The sequence below is a fragment of the Solanum dulcamara genome, chromosome 8 (assembly GCF_947179165.1).
Source record: "Solanum dulcamara chromosome 8, daSolDulc1.2, whole genome shotgun sequence".
Lineage (NCBI taxonomy): Eukaryota > Viridiplantae > Streptophyta > Magnoliopsida > Solanales > Solanaceae > Solanum > Solanum dulcamara.
Genome location: NC_077244.1, coordinates 1,917,471 through 1,945,084, shown reverse-complemented (window position 1 = coordinate 1,945,084; position 27,614 = coordinate 1,917,471). Strand labels below are relative to the sequence as shown.

The 27,614-nt window shown below is 36.9% G+C and overlaps 1 protein-coding gene across 4 annotated transcripts; it reads right to left on the bottom strand.

Moving 5' to 3' along the window:
• Window positions 1-399: 399 nt before the first annotated feature.
• On the bottom strand, window positions 400-27,129 carry LOC129901683 (myosin-6-like). Of its 4 annotated transcripts, none has more exons than XM_055976939.1 (39): window positions 26,820-27,129; window positions 23,257-23,385; window positions 22,921-23,064; window positions 22,672-22,817; window positions 22,438-22,594; window positions 22,250-22,308; window positions 22,005-22,164; window positions 19,538-19,687; window positions 19,314-19,450; window positions 19,057-19,203; window positions 18,737-18,838; window positions 18,047-18,104; window positions 17,859-17,960; window positions 13,357-13,394; window positions 13,074-13,200; window positions 12,470-12,640; window positions 12,232-12,363; window positions 12,039-12,148; window positions 11,912-11,972; window positions 10,926-11,103; window positions 10,642-10,847; window positions 10,335-10,454; window positions 9,477-9,575; window positions 8,625-8,837; window positions 8,380-8,519; window positions 8,130-8,238; window positions 7,992-8,036; window positions 7,195-7,275; window positions 6,922-7,092; window positions 5,232-5,387; window positions 4,929-5,108; window positions 3,960-4,088; window positions 3,808-3,878; window positions 3,624-3,723; window positions 3,483-3,539; window positions 2,771-2,827; window positions 2,452-2,532; window positions 2,267-2,349; window positions 400-803 (listed from the first exon to the last, which is right to left on the bottom strand). In XM_055976939.1, exons 1-39 carry the CDS (start codon window positions 26,820-26,822, stop codon window positions 689-691), a joined length of 4,524 nt encoding a protein of 1,507 aa, XP_055832914.1. In that variant the 5' UTR covers window positions 26,823-27,129; the 3' UTR covers window positions 400-688. The 4 variants fall into 4 exon arrangements, with proteins under 4 accessions (XP_055832914.1, XP_055832913.1, XP_055832915.1 ...); XM_055976938.1 differs by having other exon boundaries at window positions 7,992-8,042; window positions 26,820-27,128; XM_055976940.1 differs by lacking the exon at window positions 26,820-27,129 and adding an exon at window positions 25,829-25,971 and having other exon boundaries at window positions 7,992-8,042.
• Between the last annotated feature and the right edge of the window lie 485 nt (window positions 27,130-27,614).

Genomic DNA, 27,614 nt, shown 5'->3' with positions numbered 1-27,614 from the left:
TTGACAGGAACCAGTTCCCTTTATGTTGTTCTGAAGAGAAAACAACGGACCACTTACTCTTTCTATGTCCTTATTCAGCTGCAATATGGGAGAAACTGTTATCATGGCAAGGCATCTACAGACCTCCTATGCAATGGAATGAGGAAGTGAATTGAATGATCTGTTATGTGAACAAGAATAATGCTCAGAATGAGATGATTCGAATTGTTACTACTGCTTGTGTTTATCACGTACAACGAGAGAAATTCCAGAGTTCTTCAAGATGAACAAAGATCAACGAAGAGTCTCATACGACATTTCTGGCCAAACGAATATGTGGTTTAAACTTGTATCGCTAGATAGCGCTTTCCATGGTGTTTTGTTCTCAAAAATCTTCAAAACAATACCCCATGGCTACTCTTTCATTACAAAGATAAATTGTATAGGGTAAAAAACATTTACACCATTCTATATAAACCAATATGCTTTGCTCCCAATTTCCCAAAAAAAATGGAGTTGCTCTTTGTTCCATCAAAAGAAATAGAAAGCTCACCTTTTGCTATGAATTATTACAACTATAAACAAAAGAAAATTATATTACATCAAGATATATTGAAAAGGATGAATTTACAAGAAATCGGGGACGTCTGACGAGGATGGTACAAAATCTTTTCGTGCAAACAGGGGAAAATCTTGGTGTTCCTAGGCCTCACTCATGTAAAAATTGGAAGGCTGGATTCTCAAGAAGTTGGGTTGCAGGTTTTACATCTGCGAAATCCTTGACTTGAAGTGAATTTGAAACCTCTTCAATTGAGAATGGGATGCTGCAATTGAAAAGATGCACTTGTTAGAACTAACTTCTTGAATCAACTCAAAGACATGTTAGTACGTTTACTTTAGGTCTTATGTTTTTTAGGAGTCCTTTAGACTGGTCAATGTCTATATGCCCGTATAAATTATAGGGAACTTCTAGTACTTTTTTTTTCTTATTATTTTGTATATATTGTTCAGTGAGCGACATGATCATTGAAGATCCATATAGGCGACCCCAACTTGCTTGGGATTGAGGTGTAGTAGTAGTTGTAGTTGAATCCATTCAAACATTTCAATTAAGAAAAAATTTTAGTCAGTGTGAGTATAGCATTACTGGGGACATGACTCTGGAGATTTGAATATGATAGACATGTAGATTGTTCTCAAGTAACATGCATACATGTAGTAAGTGCATGGGAAAAATATTAAAAGGAAAGAGGATTTCACAAGGTTCATTGGCTCCACGCTGGGAATTAGAGGTATAATTTTGGTTGGATTTGTGGTGTGGCCATTCAATCTTAAAGTAGGCGTATCCATGGGTGTAAGCTTTTACAGATGATATTATTGCAACCGTGGCTATCCTGATCACAAGAAGTACTTGAGGTTATCATGGAAAATATAACCCAAAGAGTTACCGTGAGTGGAAGTGGATTGCAAAATCCAGAGTATAGAGTATATGAAGATGACTGGGTACAAATATATTCATGGTAAGATCTATTGATATTGCTTACTGAATGGGGTAGACATGAAGACAGGTAGAATAGAGATATGAAAGAAAAAAATGCCGAAGAAAGTTGCATCGATCACATCGTATGTGCCACATGGAATGCAATTCTTACAGCAAACAGTTTAAGGAGGACAAATTGGATTGTATAAGTTGGTGTTCAATGTGCAAGGATCATATGGAAGATATACATCACTTATTCTTGTGTTCTAGAGAGACTTCACAACCCTGGACATTATCTTTCTTCAACATCCAATGTTTACTCCTGGAAATGGTGTTACAGGCGATGGCGAAGCATGGAGAGTCCATTATGATTTTCTCTGATAATTGTGAATGAAAGGAATTGGTGGATGTTTTAAGGCACTACAAAAGTACTATGTTGTCTGGACTCTAAAAAAATGATGCCACACCCGTGTCGGATCCTCCAAGAATGCACTACTTTCGGAGGATACGACGCGCACGTGACGACAATTTTTGGGGAGTACGAGCACAATAGCAAAAGAATGGAGGAGTATGAGAAGTTCCTTTATGATTTATGCTTTTGTATAATAAACAGCAACTTTTACAAGGTTTATTTGGAGATCAAACATAGCCTACATACCCACAATGTATATTAAGAAAGCCTGCAAGTTCTATTTCTAACGACACAATATAAGGCAAAATCATGATAGAAGCATCCAAGAGAAATTCCTTGTGATAAATTTGGCAGAGGATGACATAACTTTTCTAAAACATTGAATAGTTTCTCACCTTGAGTTATCATCCAACAAAAAAGAGTTGCTCTCGGCGTCGTTTGAGTCCTCTGTCATAAGTACCCTCATGTTAGATATGACCTGTCAGGACAAACGGAATTCCCTCAACATTCAACTATGACCGATGAACATGCACTGGCAAGACATCAATCGGAAAAATACCATCGGCCATGCATAACTTACATCTGGGGAGACACTTCGTGTATTATATTTGTCATCCCAGTAAAGAGTACAAATTCTGTAAAGTTGCTGGACACTGAGAACCTGTAAAACCAGAATTTTACATTTTAAAAGAAGGTGCTATGGTTTACGCTCGATGAAATGGAAACCAGAAAAGATAAAATTGATAAACCAAGTTCTGTCTGGACTGATAGAGAAGAAAGTTTGACAAAGAACTCTTCAGATCTAAATTACAAAATGGCGAAGATCTTAAATTTTAAGTCTTCTACAAATGCATTTCATAACACTGGAAAGCTAATGTTGTTAGAGAAAAGGGACTTACAGGACACAAATCATTAGTGATATCATCATACGAAATTCTGTACTTCTGATGTATAACCTGCAAAAGAGTAACAATTAACAGAAACTCCATATCAATGGTGGATCGCACTGCATATGTAAAATTATAGACATAAACAAGTTCTAAAGAGAAAAGGAAAAGCAACAATTATTTTGCAACAGCCAAGTCATAATAGCCATAATGCTTCCATTAAAGCACAAGAAATTAGTAAGTAACCAAAAAAAACTCAGGGAAACTTCAGCAGCTCCGCTTACTACTAATTCATTTCCAGACAAGATGTCTCAGAACTTTTTTCTTGCACAATAAACCATATCTACTTTCTCAAACACTTTCATCTGAGATTAAAATAGAACTTCACAAAAATAAAAATAAAAAGGATAAAGGAAATACAGATGTCACATTTAGATAGATTGACGGAACCAGAACAGCTTAGACTACCAGAATCAAATAATAGAGAGGCCACACGATGAGGAAGTCAGTGTCCATGTAATAAATGTTGAGAGATAAAACAATATGTGAAGGTTCTTAAAATCTGGCATTTAATAACCTTGCAGGGAGGATATGCATATTGGCCCATGTCCTACTCTTTCAGCATAGTTCAGCCTTGAAAACTTGGTTTGTGGTTATGATAGCTGGCTACTTCTAATCAATGATACTAGACGAAAAAATGTTAAAATTCAATCTTTTAACATACCAAGAATCCAACAACTTGTCGTATATGTCTGAGTTCATCCCAGGATGAGCCAGCATACTGCAAGCCAGGAATACATGAAACAAAAAAGGAATTAGATCCAAAAAAAAATCATTTAGGTGATAACAGTGAACCATAAATTACCTCTTTCTTTGCTTGGGAGCACCACAGCTCTAGCTCAGCCAAACCGGATTTAACATATTCTGCATTACTGAATGTACAACACTCCCGGCGAAGAAGAAAACTATGATTGCATAATTTAAATGAGCTTAGAAAGCTTAAATTGACAAAGAACTAAAGACAACTTAGATAAGAAAACCATGGCTACCTGTTAAAGAGCTGTACATTCATGTAAGAAAAGGCTTGACTAAATATCTTCTGAACAAGAATCGGAGGCATCTGAGAATGGAAGGCAGCAAATATTAGCTTTCCTTATGACTAAAAAGATAGAGAAATAGGTAAAGGTCTGTGAGGCCATACAAAGTTTTCTTTCATTGTACAGAGAAGAGAATCAAGGCATTCAATTATCCCTCGCCAGTGATTTATTGAATAATCTTTGCCAAAGGATCGACCAGACTTTAGCACACTTCCTTTGGAGGTCCTTGGTGCCTGATTTTCAACATGACATACATTATGAAGAAAACTGAAGGCTTTAAAAGACAAAATAATGTTCACCTTGCTCCACAATACATATAATTTAGAAGGAAAAGCAAAACACAGTGATAAATTTAAATATGTCATAAGAAACAATTAAAACCAGACGAAAAAACGTAGAAGTGAAGAAAAATTACAAAAAATTTGAAAAGCCATAGAACAATGTGCCCGGCAAGATTATCCTATTGAACAGTAGAAGGGAACCCTTTCAAACACATAATTACTTAAAACAAATTCACCTGTATTCTCTCCACCCAAATTTTTAAACCACTCTCTTTATTTTCATGTTGGGATGTCAACAAATGTTTGTCACAATCCCATTTTAATATAACTTTCACAATTTTCAAAAATTCAAATTTAACACTTCTATGTGATGCTTTTTCCTATTGAAATGCATGCGAACTTAGTGAAAAATTAGAACAAAATGGAAACAAATATCCGTATACGTGATACGAACTAGTGGGGATTAAGGCTTAGTCGTGTAATTTTTATGCCTATAAACTAAATCCCAAACATGAAGAACTATTTCTTCCTTAGAAGAGAGCATATATTTGACATCATGTAATAATAGTCAAATTACCAGGGTTCTACTTAGAGGAAAATATTGACAATCATGCAAAAAAAATTAATCAAGAAGTAAAATTAAGTTGAAAAGATTTGCATGTTTCAGTTGTGCAGTATCATCTTAGAGCCATCCTGAAGTTTTAGGAGCATAAGGCGAAAAGGAACATGCAGAAATGCAGAAAGGCTTTTTTATTGAAGACGTTGGATTGCAGTTTGTAAAATTTAACATACCTGGATACATAGGGAAAGAAGTGATCCTAACTCCTTCTTCAAGTTATCACGAATAATTCCATAAATTTTCTCAACATATGCTGTAAGCTGCTGTTTGAAAAGCAGAGCTGGGTATTTTGCTTCAACCTGGTGCGCTGTACCTCCAGCAAGATTGATGTCAGAAGATGACGAGCGAAATCCCTGAAAACAAGAACAGCAAACTCAGTTAGTACATATATGGGAGAAAAACTACTATAACTAAGCTCTTAGTACTCTACATCAGTTTTAAAGCAAGAATTAATTCAACATGAAAAGTTTTCATACCATTGTCATTCTCCCAAACAGGGATGTTGCAGGCTGTGGTTTACGGGTAGGAGTTGCACCGACTTCACTGTCTGGCTTCAGGCTTTTTTGGATTAACAATAACAATGTTGAGGTATTGGACAGCCAGTATGCCATGTGGTCATCGCTATCTTGATTCTGCAATTAGCAGACTTCTCATCATGTTTCTAGATTGCATTAAAGTCTCTACTGAAACATGTACCTCCAAAATTTAAGAAATTAATCGTCTTCCTGTCTTCTTATCACCTTAGGAGTAATTATTGAAGATTATAAGAATTCATCACAAAGCAGAAGAATGACACAGATAACAGTCCTTATACATGCTTTAATAATAATGCAGGTTATAATGATATTCACGATGATTAATGTAAGAGCTTAAATACTTGCACTCTTGATTATTTCAATGTAGGCACCATAATTTTGTCAAATCTCACTTCACCTTCATTCTTCTTATGGGGGGCTACACTTGCAGCAAGATATACTTTGTTTTAGTTCTACTTATCCTAAACCCTTACTAAGTGATTCTCCATAATTCTAACTTCTGGTTGACTTTCTCACTGGTTTTGCCATTTAACGCTTTATTATTAGCGAACTAGCATGCACCATAGAATTATCCATCACCAAGATAAGTAGAGAGCCCAAGGTAGATCCTTGGTGTAAACCCATTTTTATGGAATACTCCTCTGCATCGCCACTATTTAGACCATGGTGAATGCTCCTTTGTACATATCCTTCACATAGTTGGTAAGTGGTATAAATTTCTTGCTACTCAAGCATCCATCAAATGATTTTCTTCACACCTTATCATATGATTTTCCATCACACAAATAAAATATCCACACCAATGAAATATCAATTACGTCAAAAAAATCATTGGAATGATATAAATAACTAAAACTAGGGGAGGTGATTATACAGGACATAACACATCTTCAGCTAATTGAAGACATGACCCTAGATGGGAAGGTATGGAAGTCGAGGATTACGGTAGAAGGATAGTAGACAGCCAAGTGTTGTCACACTTTTATGTAGGAGAGGCAGGGGTCAGTCTCCTCTTCTAATCTTTTTCTTATTTAGCAGTATTAGCTAGTAGTCACATAGTATCTTATTCTTCAATTTTCACTACTACTTAATGCTTCATTTTCTCTGTGTATCTTGCTATTTTGCGGTCGTTATTTTCCTTTCTATCTTGCTTTGATTACACTTCTTTTAAGCCGCCCCACAAAGATAGGGGTAAGGTCTATGCACATCCTACCCTCCCCAGACCCCACTTGTGGGATTACACCAGGTATGTTGTTGCTATAAATAACTAAAAAGCTAAACTGTATGTTTTGGTGCAAATAATAAGATAATGAGATTATAACACTGGTAAGCCTTTTTTTCTTCGGAATAAGTTATAACACTGCTAGCCTTATTGATGTGTATCATAGTGACATTCTCCCAATGATGATTTAAATAAATGCTCTGCGACAACCAAAGGTGGAAGCAGGTCGATTGTTTTTTTAAAATCAAATGCTGCCAAGGACAGCAGGTAGTTGCATGATATCAGGAGTAGCTAATGGCAGAACCAATAGAACTGGGTAAACACATTTTACTTTATTGTTTCTATCGTTGTTTTACTCCAGGAGGCGTGATGTCAAAGTCAAATAGTTGCAATTCTCCATCTAGTTACCTCAATGGCAGAACCAATCATCTGCACTAAACGATCAAACACGCTAGTCTTTTCTGCTTCAAGAGATTTCCAGTGAAGAAGGCATTTGTAGATGGTAAAAGCTGCAACAGGCTTGCTTTGACTGAATCCAACATCCTTCATCACACAGTCAATGAGTGCACCAATATCTTCCTGCAGCATGGTTCACCAAGATATCAGTTTATAAAATGTTTCTCCGCCAAACATTAAGAAATTTGACACAAAAGGTCCACCAGGGCCCAGGGAAGTACATACACGTTGTCGGTCAATAGGAGGTCTCCTTGACTTGCTATTAGGGGTTTCAACTTTATTAGCCGGTGTTGAACCTAGTGGATCCTGCAAAAGTCAATCCTCTCATAAGCATGGAGCATGAATTGGACTATGACAACTACCGGACATTAGTGTGGAAAAAGGAACCCACTTTTTAGTCATCCACTGAACCCGCCCTAGTGCAAATGTGTTGAAGTATGATACCTTTTTTATTTGACCCAAGGATCGCATAAAGAATGACCCACCGAACTATTGGGTCAAAATGGATCAAAATAGTGTAACTCAACGGGTCAAAATGCAACACAAACCCCAACATACGAAATCAAGTTTGGAGATTGGGAATTGGCAATTAAGTAAATTTGGAAGACTTTTAATAATTTAAGAAAAATATATAATATTTCACATATTTTTTTCCGAAAATCCAAAATAAAAGGAGGAAAGGTTGGGTCATGTTGGGCTGGATGGATTATGACCCATTATTTGACCCAACTTGGTTTTGCTGCACTTGAGCCAAGGATCTACCGGAAACAACCTCTCTACCTCCATGAGGTAGGGGTAAGGTTTGTGTACACTCTACCCTACCCGGACCCCACTTGTGGGATTTCCTAGGGTATGTTGTTGTTGTTGTTGTTGTTGTTGTTGTATTTGACCCAACCAAACTACTGTGTTGGTTGGATCATGATCCGTTTATAGATTTGACCGGCCAAAGTTTGACCAAACCTGCCTATTTGTCACTTGTGCTTGACATGATATTGCAGGATGACAAGAAAAGAGTATCTTACATTGGTTCTAGTTTCTTCTTTGAGGTGGTAACCATTTTCTTCTATCTGCACCTACATAATAGTGTCAATGTGATAGGCAGTATTTGTCAAAGGGAAAGAGGGAAGGAAAGGAGACTAATAAATTTTAAAGGCAAATACCTTGGAAGCCAGATTAGGTGAATGATCTGAAAACTGCTTGGCAGGGGTTAACAAGGCTTGCTGAAGAACCTGATTCTCAGATTCCAAATCAAAATTCCTTTCCTGGAACCTATAACCAGAAAATGCAATGATGAGTAGAGACGAATTACATTAAGTTATCAGTCTATATAAAAATAAAATTGCCACAAGATTATCCATTCAAGCTACTTGTGAGTTATGAGTTATGAGTTATGACATAAGTTCATTAAACCTTTGCATAGTAGTCTTCAACTGAACAATTGTAGACTCTGCATCCAACACCTGCCTCAACCTCTCCTCACTAAGTTTGCTTGTCTCTTCATACTTTTTTTCTGTCTCGTCAATCTTCTGTTCTAGAGAGCTTACCAAAGACTGAAATCAAAAACAAAAAGGAGTATCAAAAGCTGAATGCAAGTAGCTCCTGTGAATACAAGCAAGTCGTTTACACTTAAAACTCCCTTGTTTCAACAAACCTACCTTTAGTTTCTCATTTTCAACACTAAGTTTGTTCATCATTTCATGATCAACAACAGGAACTTCCTGCATAATAGGAACTTCCTCTGCCGCCCTTTTTGCAGTTTCACGTTCTTTGACAAACATTTCTTTTGTTTCCTTGAACTGAAGCTGGACCTCTTGCAAAGCTGATTGCAGTTTTGCATTTTCTTGTGTTTTTGCTTCTTCCATGTCAGCCTACAAAAAACAAAATTATATTGTTTAAACTGGAAGGCAGACACTTAAAAGCATACAGTGGTAGAAACGGAATTAGCTTATTTTCTTGTACCATTTTTTTATATTCCTATTCCACTTTGACAGAAGCAAATACTTCAAGTCAACTAGGCCCATCGATAAATTATGGTCCATTATGCTTAATGCTACCAGTTCGACTAAATAGGGAGTCTATATGTGATTCCAATCTCACAGAGGTCATGTTGACAATGATGTGACTTGTGAGACACAAACCAGAAGAAAGTCACCCTATTTCTGAATCAGCAGTGGTTTTGTTTGTATTTCCTTCGTCAAATACGATTATAGAATTGCATGTATGATGTACCTATTCCTGCTCTAAAGCTTTTCCTTGAAAAACGTAACTCTAGTTAACAAGTTTGTTTTTTCGGTCCACAGCTTAACAGATCAACATGGACACATATGAGTATTAACAGTACTAGATTCACACTCAAACACTTGCAAAGCTTTCACCAAGTCCATCATATAGCATTATTTAAAGATCGAGTTCCTCTAGGACATTATGTGTTCTAGATGATTGAATCCTTTATGATTTAAGAATAGGGCACAGCAGCATCTTAAGATAAAGAATTTTGATCTACTCACCCTTATGCGTTTCTCCAGCTGTAGTCTCCAAGTTAATTCTTCAACTTGCTTCTCTAATTTATTCTTTGCAGCTTGAAGCGCACCAGTCTCCCGGGCAGCCTATGCAGAAATAAGTTAGAATGGAACTCCGAACAAAAATGAAACTGTTTGAGAACAAACAATAGATATTCAATCAAAAGTATAGTAATAAGAAAAAGATGACTTTTGCAAGCAGGCCAACCATCACATTGTTTGTTTAAATTGAGCACGATGCATGAAATGCATAAACTCAACTTTCTAACCTTTAGCATCGATAAATTTAAAACTGGGGATTTCCCTAGAAGATATTAACTATTGAATGTAACATGAGCTGGCACTGAAATGTGAGATAAATCAAATCTGGATGAATGTACAAAATATCATTGAAACTTATCTTTCTTACACAACAATTCTAGCAGCATGGCATTACGACTTATGTACTCAAAGACTCCAATTGGCTGCAAAAAATGAGCCTAATTTTTAAGAAGAGCCACATTTCCAGTTGTGTACTATAGCTTGCAAGTTCTTGAAGGCAGTCCAGTTATCTTAAATGCTTATTTTAGAAGTTAATGCTGATCCCCTTCAAAGTATTCACTCCAAGTACGAATGGCCTAATGCATGAAAGAGAATTTAGAGGTTTAAATTTGATGTAAGCATGAGCAGTGAGAAGCATAACTGCAGTTAGTTTCTACAGGATTTAAGCATTCAGTAATCTAATACATATCTGAGAAATTTAAGCTGTGTATCAACTCAGAATACAGACGCTAACAGAGGCTTTAGTAGCTAAGAACCTCTGGATCAGTAAAGAAGATAAAGAGGAGATGAAGAATGAGATATCACCATCTTAAGTTGCCGTAGCTCCCCACGAGCGACTCTAGCTCTCCAAGCACATTGAGTGGTAATAGCAGCTTTCTTGAGCTTCTTGTATTTCAACCGGGCCAACAATGCACGAGAATGACTCTGTACATATAGCATGAGGATGAGGATCATTATGAGTGTGAATCACAGCTTCCAAGGCATGCATTAATTTAATAAACAGGTAGAGCAATAGCAGCAAGAATAACTATTCCAAATATTCTGTTGATACTAAATTAGAAATTTTTCTGAAAATTTCAAAAGAATTATTCTTCCATTACAAAAAGTTTACCTGAATAATAATGGCAGCTTTTGTCTGCCTCCTGAATCGTACTTCATTGCGTGCAGCCATCCCACGCATTCCTGTCTGAATTGAAATGGCAGCAGAGCACAATTCTTTGTAACCCTTCCTAGCAAGATGCATGCGCATGTCTGTCTGGATCTTCAGACAAGCTGCTTCTCTCCGCAAGTTCTCATATACACGCCGAGAAAGTTCTCCTGTAACAATGAGAGATGAAAACATTGATAGATTTTAATCTACAAACCCAAAAGCCAAGCGTATAACAAATGAAATACCTCTGCACATCGATTGTATCCTTATTGCCAACTGACGTAACAACGTAAAATTTTTTCGAGCCATGTGAGAACGAACGTTCCTCTGAATGATGCTCGCCGATCTCCCTAACACCTCTGTCCTGCGACTGTCTAGCTCTGCCATTTGACCAGCCCTTAGGAACACTTTTGTTTTACCAATCTGCAAAGGCAAAAGGAACAAATGATTGGCTTTCCTGAAGTCTTCTCCACATGGAAGACATCTCACAAACAAAATCCAGAGGGATTCTGATAATTTATTTATTTTGCCTTTTTTAGATCATTAGAAGAATGAAATATTCTACATTTGACCTAAGTAAAAAGACAAGGAAAGTATGAAATATGTTCCAGACATTAAAGATGATGCTTGTGGCTTTTAAAGCCAACATCTTCTGCATATGATCATAAAACAAGAACCGAAAGAACTCTGGGAAGAAGATGAAAAAAACACTATACTTATGGAAGGGATACACACTATCATGATCAGCAAGGACTCAAAACTAGAAAATTTCAAAAACTAAAGAAATTCACAGTGCATCCATGTAATTACAAGAAAAAATAAGAAAGATGAGCATATAATACAACTGAACAATCTAACCAACAATACCTAAAAAATAGAAATGCTAAGAAGGAAAGGAAGTACAAGTAGCAATGAGAGGAGGCCACCAGAAAGGCGAAAGAATTTACAGATTTATTATTCACCAAATATCTGACCTGCCAAAAGCCTGATAGGATTCAGGTGTGCAACAAATGCAAAATGGAACCACTGAAATTCTTTAAACATTTTACTGAATGAAGAATGTGCTAAAATGTGCTAGATAAACATCAATTAAAAGCGATAAAACCACACTTTCTGTCAATTGATGTTATCTCCTGAAATCAATAAGAGACTCCAAAATTACAGAAATGAACTGGAAAAGTTTGAATAGTTTCATGTTTAAACTATAACTTCAAATAAAGCGATGTATTACCTGATATCCTTGAAGGCCGACTTTCTCTAAAAGGCGTGTGCATGCAGTGACCTCGTCCGTACTGTCATGAGTTAGTCAGAAAGAATCACAACGCATTGACAAGCTGATCAACAAGGTAAATATGTACCTTCCATCTAAAACTCCAGGTGAAAGGATGCCAAAGCGATCTAAAAATTCATAAAAGGGTCTCCGAGTAGGATATCCAGCACAGCTTATTCTTATTGCTTCCATCACTCCCTAGAGAAGAAAAAAACAGTGACCACAAACTTTCAATTCATATATATGCCACCAATTTGAAAAAATTCGACACCTTTCCTTACCCCACAGCACAGCTGTTGCAGAACATTGTGATTCTCGAAGATAGAGGGCTTTAGCAGATTATTTGGTTTCACACATCGAATATAATGGGGTTCAGTTGCATTCAGAGTTTCAAGCAAAGATTGCAGTTGTAGCTGCAAAGTATATAAAAGAACATGTGATGATTCAATATGATCTGTGTAATTGCATGCATAGATGAAAAGAGGAGCAAAATATGTAAGAAAAACAGAAGCAGGGTGCCTTGAAGCTAGAGCCAATAGAAGAGAACTTTGACTTTTTTGAGGATTCTTCCACTGATTTTGGAAACAAACTAGATGCAAAAGAACACTTTGAAGCTCTTAGGAGTGCCTGATGTTCAGCAACAACGTAGTCTTTGTTTTTATCCAGAAACAATTCTGTTTGATATGTGACCTGCAAGAAAAGAACATGTATAATTATCCATGGCTTCAGAATAAAGTTTGTAAAGATATGGCACTTGGGCCTAACTCAACCTCAAAAGCTAGCTCAAGAGGGGAGATTTCTCCAAGTCCATATGAGCAGACCACCAGTCCATTCCCCAACCAATGTGGGACTTTTACCCACTCTAACACCCCCCTTCACGCCCAAGCCCAACTGGAGCATGGACCGGGAGCCCAAAATGGGGATGGACATGGCTCTGATCCCATGTAAAGATATGGCACCTGGGCGTAACTCAACCTCAAAAGCTAGCTCAAGAGGGGAGGTTTGTCCAAGTCCATATAAGCAGACCACCAGTCCATTGCCCAACCAATGTGGGACTTTTACCCACTCTAACAAAGTTGAAGATCTAAGCTCGAAATTTGTTACAGTAGATGAAAAGACTTACATCACCAGCATAATGGCAAATAGTGAAGTCAGAACGAGCCAACTTGGGCTTGCTGAATCGTTTATGGTTTTGGAAAGTCTGATAGAGCTTCTGCGCAAATGTTTCATGAGTTGATCTTGGAAACATACTGCAAAAACAAAATAACAGCAGTGTGATTATCCTAAGCCCTAAGAAATGAGTATAAATAGGGTAAACAGAAGGGATGTTTGGACCATCTAAACAATGAGAATGAAGAATAACAAAAGCTACTAAAAAAATAGTTCTTCATTCAAAATCAGCTTACCAAGCTTCATCAAGGAGTGCTATAATACCTCCTGGTTTCTGAGCAAGAGAAAGAACTGTTAAAATATGTTACTGGAAAAACAAAGGAGAAAATTAAGCCTTGGTCCATCAATAAAAAAATTATGTAAATTAGAGAATGAAATCAACATCATCACAAAAGGGAGGTTTATATGGAACATCTGTTGCAGATATCTCTGTCAGAAACAAGATTTCAGGTACTTAGCTCCCTCGAATTGAGCCAACTTTCAGAAAAGTGTGATTTCAGCCTTCAACACTAAAATAAAGTTTCTGGCTTTTTCTCGCTGAAATTGCGACATTTTTGCATATCTCAGCCTTCATAACCTCTCTTTTATAAATATTCTTCTTTGGATGCTAAAACTAGCCAAAATTTGGTCCCACACTGAGTCAAAATCAGATTTTAGTCCAGCAAGTGTAACGACTAAAAACATCTTCCGGTGTTGCTCCAATTTTTTTTCAACACTTAAGTAGCGGGCACAACTCATTAAATTCTTCCATTACCTCCTGAACCTGTCCAAGATAAGTAAACATATCCGAATTGTGTTTTTTAAGATAGGTAAACCGAGAAATCATATTATAAAAGAAGGATATGTCATTTTGTGAATAGCCCACGAGCCCTTTTTCAAACTGAGAAGCGAGCTTAGAATGGTCGGAACAATGACATCAACTTCAAATCAATAGATTTCCACAACAGACTACACAATTAAGCATCAATCTTCTACCATTTGCCTCTATCCTTAGCGGCTTAGCCTGTTTGAACAAGTGATCTTGAACACCTTGTCCTTTGCACCATAGCTAAACAAAGAAAACCAAGATAAGCAGTTTGCACTACCTATCAAGGGTGTTGTGGTGATACCATGGTTTGGGTTGCTGGAAACCATAGATTTAGTACCAAAACCATCAGATCCGAGGGACATGAGGGGTCAAAGAATAAAATACAGTGCTATTAGCGTCCAAAAATAGAGTGAATTCTGGCCCGAGACGTAATGTTGTCGCCGGAATCTGGAAATATTAGTTACTATAGCAGGAAAAAGTAGATCTGATCACTGGAAAATGGTCGGAACAGGAAAAATTATATGGACAACTTCGGATGAAGAAGCTAGACTACTGGAAAATACTGCCGGGAACTCAGCACGTGCGGGCACATGAGGCACCAGGCGACGGAGATCTAAAGTAGCAGGGGGCGCGTGAGCACGCATGAGGGACCCAACTGCAGCAGAAATTCTTGGGTAGGGTCGCCTGAGGGTTCTGATCATATTGGTGGTATTGGTATATGCACAATACCCCTAGAAAATAAAGAACAGCCTTGGACCTGCAGTGTATATTTCAAAAAATATGTGTTCTTTTCTCTTCAAAAAATTATTTTACTGCTTGTATCTCACAGTCCACCACCCTTGGTCCTTGGGTCATGGACTCAGGTGCTTCTGACCACATTGCTGGTAACAAAACTTTATCGTCTAATATTACTTATTTTCAATCCCTTCCCACTATTAGTTAGCTAATGATTCTCACCCCATGGCAACCCAGAGTCAATCAATCCAATCCCTTACCTTCCTTGACTTAATAATTTTCTTTTTGTCCCTAGTTGTCCTTTTAGCTTTTGGTCGATCAGTCATTTGGCTAGAGCATTTAATTGTTTCATCTCATTCTTCAATAACTTCTTTGTTATAAAGGACCTCCATACAGGAAAGATGATAGGCGAAAAACGTGAGTCAAATGGACTTTACTATCTCAATTCTCCTAGCTCCACTACACTTTGTTCGTTTTCCGACTCTCCAGATTTAATCCACGTACGATTGGGGCACCCTAGTTTCTCGAAACTTCAAAAGATGGTACCTTCCTATGCTATTCAAAATCAGGCTACACACTCTGTTTTGTTTCTTCAATTAACCTCGTTTCTCTTTCACCACGTGTCTTTGGGAGCACATGCTTTGTCCATATCCTCACTCCAAGTAAAGACAAATTGGCTCCTCGTACTCTTAAATGTGTTTCTTGACTATTCGAGGGTACAAAAGGTATAACAATGCATCTCACCTGACCCAGCGATTACCTTATGTTTGATGATGTTACTTTCTTTGAAGGTCAGCCCTTTACATCCTCTCTGCTGAACATTTAGGCATTTCTGAGGTTCTACCAGTTCCATTTTTGGGGGATCTCGCCATAGTCTACCCTTCCACTTCACCTGCTACAACTACATCTTCCTCAGCTCCAACTCCACCACTATTGATGTATCATCATCGTCCGCATTCCTTATCTGGACCAAATGATTCCGCCCAACACCAGAGTCCTTCACGCTGCAAACGTATCTACACAGAGTTCTTCCACTGCCACTGGAAAAAGTATTTGCTCTACTCGTAATCCTCACTCTATCTATACTTGTTTGAGATATCATCATTTGTCACCAGCCCATTCTGCATCACAATCATTTGTTTTTATTCCTAAGACTGCAGGTGAAGCTCTTTCTCATTCAGGCTGGCAACAAGCTATGATCGAGGAGATGTCTAGAGCTCGTTCCTCTACCTCCAGGCAAGTCTACAGTTGGATGTTGTTGGGTATATATGGTAAGGGTTTCCCCCGATGGACAGTTTAATCGCCTAAAGGCTCACCTAGTCGCCAAGGGTTATACATACATTTTTGTTCTTGATTATTGTAATACCTTCTCTTGTCGTTAAGATTGCTTCAGTCAGTCTCTTCTTATCTATTGTTGTTATTTGCTATTGGCCTCTCTACCAATTGGATATTAAAATTCCTTTCTTCATATGAATCTCGAAAATGGGGTATATATGGAGCAACCACCTGGTATTATTGCTCTAAAGGAGTCTAGTAACATGGTGTGCAGGTTACGACAAGCACTGTATGGCCTGAAGCAGTCTCCTCGAGCACGGGTCAGGAAGTTTAGCATGGTTATTCAAGAATTCGGCATGGTACGAAATGAAGCCGTTCATTCTGTGTTTCATCTTCACTTTGCTCCAGGTTTGTGCATGTACTTGGTGGTTTATGTTGATGACATAGTCATCACGGGCAATGATGACAAGGGAATTACCAAACTGAAACAACACCCTTTTCGGCATTTTATCTTGGTCAATTGAGGTACTTCTCGGGCATTGAGATTGCTCAATCCAAATCAAAAGTTGTCATCTCACAGAGGAAGTATGCACTTGATATTCTTGAGGAGACAAGGATGACAGATTGCAGGCCTATTGATACTCCAATGATCCAAATGTTAAGCTCCTACCAAGGCGGGGGAGCCTCTTAGTGATCCTGGAAGATACAGGAGGTTGGTAGGAAAGTTGAATTATCTCACTGTGACTCAACCTGGCATTGCCTTTCCAGTTAATGTTGTAAGTCAAATTTTGGATTCTCCAAGGTAACAGTCACTGGATTGCAGTTATTCGCATTTTTCGATGCTTAAAATCTGCTCCAGGGAAAGTACTACTTTACGAAGGCCGAGGACATGAGAAAATTGTTAGAAATTCAGACACAAACTGAGCAGTCACCCTCAGACAGACGATCCACTTCTAGATACTATGTTATAGTTGGTTTTCTTGGAAAAGTAAGAAAAAAAATGTGGTTGATAGATCTTGTGCATAAAAAATATATCGTGCTATGGAAGTGGCGATATGTGAACTCATATGGATCAAGCAACTAATGAAGAAGTTGAAATTTGGAGAGATTAAAGAAGTGGAACTTGTATGTGATAATGAAGTTGCACTTCACATTGCATCGAATCAACTATGTCATGAGAGGACTAAACACAGAGATTGATTGTCATTTTGTCAGATAGAAGGTACTCTGAGGAGACATCATCACAAGGTTCGTGCGGAAAAATGATCAGCTTGCAAACATATTCATCAAGTCCCTAGCCGGTTCCAGAACAAAATATATATGTAGCAAGCTTGGTACTTATAATTTGTAAGCACTAACTTAAGGGGTTGGAATCCTTGTGAATATTCAAGAATATATGTAAATAAAGTAGGTAGTTTAATTTACTCATCTTGTAATTAGGCATTGATTTGTATTGATTTCCTTTCCTTTTTAGGACACGTAAACATAGTTATTTAAACCCCAATAACTTGAGGAAACAATCAAGTTGAGTTTGCTCTCAACACTCCCGTCTTTCTCACCATGGAAAACACATCTCTAAGTGAATTTCATCTAAACTTTATCAGCTGCAACTTCCAACCTTTTCTGGTTAAATTTAGCTGCAACATTCAACTCATATCCAAGATCAACCATATATAACTGAAAATATAATCCTTGGAGAAGACAACATATTCTTAAGGAAACAATCTGATGTATGTAAATGGAAGGGATTTTACAAAGGGAAATGGATGAGAGTAAGAAAAGGGATTGACTGGACATGCTGAATCAGAGTGCTCAAGGAACAGCTTTCTTTTAACTGGGTCAAACACACTGAAACTAAATCTTGTGAAGTCATTTACATGTAACAAGTGTAAGAAATAAAAAGCAAATCTAAGCGCAAACCTTTTCTATTAGATCCAGAATATCTTGATTATCAATGAACTCAATGTAGCTCCAATCAATTTCTTCTCTAGTATACTCTTCTTGTTCCATTTTGAAAACATGCTGACAGACCACATGCAGGTATGATAAAGATGAGTACAGTAGTAATGATAGTTCAACAAACTCAAAGATGAGAAAATAACCAGAACCTGATTGAAGTGCTGCTGAAGTTTCTCATTTGTCAAATTGATACAGAATTGTTCAAAGCTGCAGAAATAAAGAGCATCAGAAGTATGATTCATAGCTGCAGAAATAAAGAGCATCAGAAATATTAAACAATCTACAAAGCCAGGCCCATGACTAGTCGGTTTTCAGAATAAAAAACTGATACTGCAGTTAAAGGAAATAGTACAAAATTAGAAAGATGGCAGAAGAAAAATCTTTCACTCAACAAGAAGTTCAATACCAGCTTTCCCATTTAAGATTATAGGGGCATATTTCATCCCATTGAGTGCGGCCTAAGGGTTGCAAGCCCATCTAATTCAATTACAGAAAAATCAAAACCTATGTGACAATAGTTTATGAATTTGACACTTCTCTTTAGGCGACAACCAAATAAAGAGGAATAAGATGCATCGAACTGACTCATAACTCATGTATTAGGCACCAGAAAGCAAAGACAAGATCATAGTAAACAAAGGGTTGTGAATTGGCAATTAATGATGCTTATGGAAATTGTGCTATGAGTCCTCTGTCAAGTGGGCTAAAGATAAAGAGAAGTCACTAAATAACTGAAAATATAAAATAATTGACCACTGAGCAAAGGCTATTTTTATATAGTTCATTCGAGAAGAACACATCTCATACAATCCAAACAAAAAGGCATACCAGTCAAGCACCTGTTAGTCTTGAAACTCTCAAATCCATATATATCCAGCACACCAATCAAAGATTTCGAATTTGGATCTTGACCAATTGAATTATTAATCTTATCCACCAGCCTGAAATTGAAATTGAAGAGCACGGGGTAAAAAATTGAAGGCATTATTGCTTAACAAATTTTGTAACAGAGTAGTAAATGCTTCAGGTACATAGCAGATAACTGATGATCTGATTCGGGGCTGACTGCCTAGTAAATTTAAAGCTTTTTTTGAAACTAAAAAAAATGCTTTAAACTGGGTAGTCAGTGAATAAGATCACCAGTACAGTAAAAGCTTACCAATCAAACAATCTTGAGTATACTATTTTTGCCAAAGCATCTCTACTGATAGCTGCTGCTTCTGGATCCAGCCACTTGATGATGGTTTCACCCCGAGTTACAATAACACGTTTGCAAAGTGAATCTTCAAGAGCCTTCATGTCACACCTAGGAAATATTAGAAGTTCAAAAGGGCTGCACTTTTTCTCTTTGAGAAAAGCTTCCAGCTAGTAATTCAGAATGGTAATTGACTTCAATGAGCCAATTTCATCACTTACATGAACAGATCAGCCGCAGTTCTTAGATGAAACCAAGATTTTTCATCTTTGGGAGCTGAGGAGTCCATCTCCTTCCCCTTTGTAAATTCAATGTTTCCAAGATGGAGAATTGCAGCCACTACTCGAAATATTGCATCCTGGGGAATGCAAGAGAGTGAGAAAACCACTTGCTAAAATTCTACCCATGAACATATTTTTCTGTCTCTGCAACTTTCCAAATATACCTGCTCTTCCGAACTTATTCCTACAACATCCATTGCCCTTCTTGTAGCTAGGTATTCTTTTGAATCATCAACCCCATCTAGCTGATAGCAATTTGATTGATTTAGATAATGAAATGACCGAGGGTTATCCAACTTGTACCTTTGAATATCCTGAGAGTGGAGAACAGAATCAGACTGGTAAAAATTCCAAGTCCCATTACTAAATTTTAATCAAGATTTGTAAAAATGCAAAGTAGTATGTTGTCCCTAGTTTCTTTTTGTGTACTTATGAGGTCCCTATCTATATAGAGGATTGGATCTCTTTTGTCGAGAAACATATTTTGGTGTAGGTTCTCTTTTTTTAGTACATGGCTTGTACACGGAATTTCCACAATTGTCAATAAAATTATTTACTTTATCAAAAAAAAACCTCAAAACAGAAGGCTGGGAATGAGAATGCCCCAACGTAAGAGTTCATCCACCTCCTTAGTAGGAGTACTGGTGGTTACAAAATGCTGCCTGGCCAATTTATTGTATTAAATCTAAGACTTCTCACACACCTATTCTAATGAATTTTCAGGAGCAAGGTGCATGTCCCAATGAGCTAAGAAAAACTAAAGCATGGTATTCCAGCAAGAGTCGTTGTATTCTCCTGTTAGGAGCAACATGGCTTTCAAATAGAATAAAGTTTCCTGGTGGTGCTTGGATACGTATTCTTCATTTTGGGATTCTCAAGGCAGCATAAGGTGCAGTGCAAACATTGAATTTATGAGGGTTCTACCATCAGAATGTGCATTTCCACCATCAGAATTTTGCCAGTTGCACAAATTAGGAGCAGAAAGAATAACTGGCAGATTCAACCAGACTTGTCTTGCAAATAACACAGATGACGGGTTCTCTGTCGCAGAGGAACAAAATCAATGAGATTGTTCTCTCAAGTCATTGAAGAGATGGCTTTAATGAACCCCCTCCACCTCCATTTTGATGGTGACAGATTCATATAGTCAAGGGATGAGTTGATGAGAAACACGTCTCACATTGAATAACAACAACAACATACCCAGTGGAATCCCACAAAGTGGAGTATGAGAATTGGGTAGAGTGTACGCAGACCTTACCACTACCTCGTAGAGGTAGAGAGGCTGTTTCCGAAAGACTCTCGGCTCAAGTGAATCAAACACAGGAAAAAGGAAGAAAACAATGACGAAAGCATAAGAGAAAAAACAACAACAAATAAACTGATAAACAAAATGCAATAAACAACATATGGCAATATCTATAAGGGCACGACCTATGACCTGCACTATACCTCTACACGCAAGACAACACTCTACCCCTACTAGCCTTCTATCCTAATAAGTAACCTCCACTTTTTTCTATCTAGAGTCATATCCTCGGTAATATGAAGTCGCGTCATGTCATGACGAATCACCTCGCCCCAATACTTTTTAGGCCTACCCCTACCCCGCCGCGTGCCCCCTATATCCAACCTATCGCACCTCCTCACTGGTGCGTCGGCGCACCTCCTCTGCACATGCCCAAATCATCTCAATCTCGCTTCCCTCATCTTGTCTGTCACCGGAGTCACTCCTACCTTCTCCCGAATAACCTCATTCCTAATCTTGTCACTCTTATTATGCACACACATCCATCTCAACATCCTCATTTCTGCGACATGCATCTTCTGAATAGGAGAGTTCTTGACTGGCCAACACTCCACCCCATACAACAAAGACGGTCTAACCACCATTCTGTAGAACTTACCTTTAAGTTTAGGTGGTACCTTCTTGTCACACAAGACTCCAGAGGAAAGCCTCCATTTCATCCAACCAGCCCCAATGCGATGTGTAACATCATCGTCGATGTACCCACTACTCTGGATGACGGACCCGAGATATTTAAAAATTTGTTGGGAATAGTCTGTGATACAAGCCTAACTTCTACGGCCGGTTCAGCCAACGACACACTGAATTTGCACTCCAAATACTCCGTTGTGGTCCTGCTCAACCTAAACCCTTTAGACTCCAGAGTTTGTCTCCACACCTCCAACCTATCATTAACTCTGTCTCGAGTCTCATCAATCAGTACTATGTCGTCCACAAATAGCATACACCATGGAACCTCATCCTGAATATGTCGCGTCAGCTCATCCATCAGCACGTCTCGCATTGAATGATCCCTTATATTCTTTTATCAAGTGTATGGAATGAAGCATTTAGGTGTACAAGGCAGAGAGACTGTTGCCAAAAGATTTTTTACCACAACACTTACCCTCAAGTTCACTTGCAAAAAGTACATATGGTTTCAACAAGGATAAAATCCACTTCTTACTGTATTAAGTTTTATTAGATTGCATGAATTTTTTTACTTTGAGAAACATATGTGCGTGTAAATGAATTTCCAATGGAAAAACAAGATAAAACACCATGGTTTCAGAAAGCTCATCTTCTGCAAAAGCAATTTATTGAAGTAAATACTGGTGCATTACCTTTGGTGGGGCAGCACAAATCATGTAGAAACAGTGATAATTTCTCTCTGGATCAGAAACTTGGCAAACACGAGATCTTTCCAGTAAATATGTTCTGATAGCGGCTCCTGAAATCCTTCCTCTCTGGTCAAACTGGATCTCCACAAACTTGCCAAATCGACTGCAATCTCGGTGTAAGATATATTACAAACATGTGTGATAATACAACATGCTCTAGAAAAGTTAGCTAATTTTATCTGTCTAACCTTGAGTTGTTGTTTCTGACAGTCTTCGCATTACCAAATGCTTCCAGAACAGGATTTGACTGCAAAATGCACAAATGTATCTAAAAGTTAAGCCTGAAACCTAGCATCGAATTGTGCATGACAACCAACTGTCCGAGTTGCAAATCCTTTTTGCAAGAACTTAAGGTAAAAGATCTACCACATCTTACCTCCAGGACTTGCTGCTCAACAGTTCTACCCTCAGATGCAGCTCTACCTCCCATGTAAGCAAGATAGCGCATTAGTTGCTTCGTGCTTTCTGTTTTACCAGCCCCACTCTCCCCACTAACCAATATTGATTGACTTACTCCTTCATTGATCATAAGTCTGCATAGAAAGGGGATATTCTCTTACTGAAAATACAAAATAAAGGACTTAATCCATAAACATGGGACAGCACGCACCGGTATGCTGCATCTGCAACAGCAAAAGGGTGAGGGCTCAGCTCTCCAAATGCGGCACCTTTATATTGGGCCATCATATGGCTATCATATAAGTGAGGTAATCTTCTGAAAGGGTTGACAGCGATTAGTATATTCCCCGTATATGTCTGAAACAACCAGCTACAAGGTTAGTTCAGTAAACATTAAGCTTAGCCAAATACTATAAGGAAAACAAAAAGATAACAATGAAATGACACTAAAAACACTCACATATATTTCATTAATATCATATCTAGTCTTTAAATTATGCAGGACTCCTGGTTCGTGCAAATAAGCTAGCTTTGTCATATCATCAACACCACTGGGTGGAGCTTCAGCATCTTTAGGGTAGAGGTTACAAGACTTAACAACCACCTGAAAATTAACAAGAAACAAGAGGAACGGGACTCGGTCAATCCACTAAATCTGCTTAAGTTGATAACTTCCCAAAATATGGTGGGAACCATACAAGTCCTTGTCTAATTCTGAGCATTACGAAAAATAAGAAGCAAGTTATCATTTACTACTTTAGTGCAATCTGAGGCCATAAACAACGTCGTAATGTACCGTTTTCCCAGAAGTACAAGAAACCTTGATGTCTGTGCCATTGATCTCTAAAACTTCCCCATCTATCCAGGCTAAATCAGGATCTTGCACCCAAACAAGTGATCCCACCCCTAAGCTAACTGAAGCAGCCTGCAAATCCAACAATGTAATATTCTTCAGTAAGTATATGCAATGTTGTCCATAATAGATACTTTGTAATCCTTTAATCTGGCCTTAGGTATAAGCAAAATGGTGAAGAATTCAATTAGATGCTGCCAGACAGCTAAAAAGAAAAATGCAAATATGATATTAACAGCTAAAGCAATGAGAATAAAAGAAACTCTTCTAAATGATAGAGATAACGCTACATGACACTGAACTTATTGAAGACATACGAATGCAGAAAGTTGCCAGCTCATTAAACTAGAAAATAGTCATGATTGCAATTTAAAATATAGAATTTGTTAATCCCTTTATCCTGCCTGAGAGTGTGTTACAGTCTGCTCACCATTAAGAACGGCAAACCACTAACAACTAGTAGCAAAATGCATGAGATTTCTCTTTGAAAGGTAATTCACAACACTAGTTTAAGAGTACAAGAGCTTCAGAAGGTATTAGCCAAGAATAATGCGAAAAAATCTAGTACTCCATCTGTCCCAATTTATATGACTCTCTACATAGTAGATAGTAACATGATTAGGGTAGAAGGTTAGTAGGTGGTGGTGTGATCTCTTGTTGTCCGTCCATACTAGTAGTCTTAGTATTGCTCCTATAGTTTCTTATCCTTCAATTTATGTTACTATCTGTTATTTCTTGTACTTTGACTATCGTATTATTTTGGTGTAGTATTGTTCCGTTACTATTTATTGCGTGTGTTACTGTGTGTTGTTGCTTGAACTTTTGTTACTTCCTTTTCTGGACTGCTTTGGACTGTTTTTCTTTGAGCCGATGGTCTATCGGAAACAATCTCTTTACCTCTGAGATAGTGGTAACGTCTTCGTATGCTCTGCTCTCCCTAGACCGCAGTTTGTAGGACTACACTGGTATGTTGTTGTATCTGTTTTGGGACATTCCGAAGTGTTTCACACCATTCCATTGTTATGATCTTTTCTTATCAAACTAACTTTACAGCTAGTACTCTAATATTTTCTTTTCTCATTATTATATAACATATAAGTCAAACTTAACATCTTCAGCTCTATAACCAGTGGAAAACCATCACATAGAATTGGACGAACGGAGTAATTGAAGCAAAACTCAAAATAACTCCTTTAACTTCATTAAACTTGTACATATTAATGTTGTTTTAAACCAAAGGTCGAATCTTGGGACAGTAACTTAGCAAAAGAATATATATTAACAAGCCTTAATCAATTACTAAAGCAAATAAGAGCAGAATATGTTCAAGAAGTTTGGAGAAAAAACAATTCATTACACATGTCCAAAACACAATGTTAAATAAACTCAAGAACAAGATGATAGTCGAATACCATCAGATACAACGTGAAAGTGAAATGCGCACTAAATATTTAAAGATATGAATGTTGTATATATAAAATAAAATGCTCCCTCCATTTCAATTTGTTTGTATTACTTTCCTTTTAGTCTGTTTCAAAAAGAATGTCTCTTTCTTTTTTTGGCTACTTCTTAATTCACTTTCCGTGGCATGTTTAAGACCACAAGATCAAAGGATATTTTGGTATATTTTACATATCTTTAGTTTCAAACCATAAGATTCAACCGTCTCCTTTAATTTCTTAAACTCCGTGTCAAGTCAAAACCAAACAAATAAATTAAAACGAAGGGAGTAAAAAGAACAAGATGATAATCAAATACAAAAACAATATACTCAGTGAAATCCCACAAGTAGGGTCTGGGAGGAAAGAGTGTACGTAGACCTTACCACTACCTCGTGGAGATAGAGAAGTCGTTTCCGAAAGACCCTCAGTTCAAGTGCAGCACATCCAAGTACAAAAAAGAAGAAAACAATGTAGAAAGGTACAAGAACAATAAAATAGTGTGATAATTCGAACATAGTAAATAACTGATGATGCTAGATACTCAAAAGCAAAAAATACAATAATACAGCTAGTACAAAGCAAAGCAATGTGGAAAATAGCGCAAGGAAACGTAACAACAACAGCAAGGTGCAATCACCAAAACACATGAGTAGGTGATATTAGATACCAAAATAGAACAAATAACCAATCAATTTCCTTCAAAAATTCAACCCCATTTCTGTTTCAACTTCAACTTTACTCTTAGGAAATGTGAATATGAAATACACACTAAATGAAACTCAACAAGACACAATTTTTAAGATATGATTATCAAACCAAATGTTGTATACCAATCAAAAACAAAACAAAGAGCAAGATGATAGTCCAATATTGTAGTACTTTAAATTTTCAATTCCTCTCTGATAAATATCAATCATGACTATCGTAAGTACTTTAAATTTTCATTTTATCCAAGAATTTAAGTTATATGTATTGATGTAATTAATTTTAATGTCACTACTAAAAAATGGGTTAGAAGTGACGGATAGAGTCGGTTATTTAAGAAAAAACGATGCCAAACTGATGGACTGTACATTGTCGGTCTTTCCTTCGTCGCTTTCGTGAAACCAATGGCCAGCTGATCTTGAACTCGTTGTTCTTTCCTTCGTCTCTTTCGTGAAACCGACGGACACCGATCCTGTTCGTCGATTTTTCAGAAGTATACATAAAAATGCAACTACTTGGAATCGAAACTCAGGTATGTTCTATTCCTTTGGACAATTCTACGACTCGACCACACACGTTCTTTGATGAAATATACCATCATTTTTATTTTTACTTTTCAACTACATTTTGCACTTCAAAAACCGACCTGTCCGATACCATTTTCTAAATAACTCCTATCAGACAGATTCTTGAAGAAGCTTCTGAGTACTCAATGATAACCAAAAAAAAAATCAACTCAAACAGAACAAATAACCAATCAATTTGCTTCAAAAATTCAACCCCATTTCTGTTTCAACTTCAACTTTACTCTTAAAACAATGTGAACATGAAATACACACTAAATGAAACTCAACAAGACAACATTTTTAAGATATGAAAATCAACCAAATGTTGTATAACAATAAAAAAAAAAAAACCAAGATGATAATCGAATACCATTTTCTAAATAACTCCAATCAAACAAATTCTTGAAGCAGCTCCTGTTCACCCAATGATAACAAAAAGAATCAACTCAATACAGACAAATAAGCAATCAATTTCCTTCAAAAATTCAACCCCATTAAACACTAGATGATTTCTTCCCTTCTGTCATAGCCTTGGCCTTGGTGTACAGAATTACCTAGTACTTGTTGCTACATGTTGTTTGTGGCAAGTCGCAGGTATAATATGGAATTAGTCGAGGAACACGAAAAAAAAAAAAGAATCAACGCCCTTGCTATTCAACTTTACTCTTAAGACAATGTGAATATACAATACACACTAAATGAAACTCAACAAGACAACATTTTTAATATATGAAAATAACCAAATGCTGTATACCAATAACAAAAACAAGAAAACAAGATGATAATCAAATACCATTTTGCTCCAATTAGACAAATTCTTGAAACAGCTTCTTGATCAGCTTCTCATCAACCCAATACAGTTTTGTTTCAAAAAATCAACCCAATTTCTGTACAATTTCAACTTTACTTCGACTTTCTACTATAAATCAAAAAAAATAAAAATATAGTTTTGAACTTTCCTTTAAATGGGGTTTTGTTTCTGAAAATTTTGGGGGAAAAGGGAAGAATTTTAAGGTTTAAGACCGAAAAAAAAATGGAGTCTTTACGGCGTTCTTTGTCTTTTCTTGTTCTTTTTTTTTTTTTTTCTTTGTTCTATTTTTGGAGGTTTTGGTCTAAAGTTCATTAATTAATATTTTTAATGTACAATTTGTAATTAAAAAGAGTAGTAATTGAATGTTGAAAGTATTTAAATACCAAGTCAATGGAAAAAATAATAAATGGAATACCAAGTCTACCATGGTAGTTCATGTATCTTCTCTTTTTTCCACTTGTATTCTTCTTCTATAATTTAATATAAATAAAATTTAGATTTTTTTATAAATTTAAGCGTTTTAAATTCAATTTCAAATATATGAATTTAAAATTTTAAAAATTATAGTTATATGCGTCAAAAGTTTGACTTGCCAAAGCCTAAAAACTACATGAAATTTTATTTTATTAAATATTTTTAATATTCTGTCGATTTTATGAATTGTTTCGCGTGAAAATAATATTTTTTTAATGATTCATATTTCTTATCATTCTAATGGTGATTGGTATATTGAAATCATAGTGAACCACTATGTTTTTAAATTTGATAATAAAAAAA

Bases quoted from the DNA above. Each gene is read 5' to 3' on its own strand.
- LOC129901683 (XM_055976938.1), bottom strand. The intron at 22,818-22,920 runs GTGAGTGTTTTT...TGGTTGTTTCAG, and splicing joins ATGATATTAATGAAATATAT to ACATATACGGGGAATATACT. The intron at 19,451-19,537 runs GTATATTTGGAA...TGCATTCCCCAG, and splicing joins GAATAAGTTCGGAAGAGCAG to GATGCAATATTTCGAGTAGT.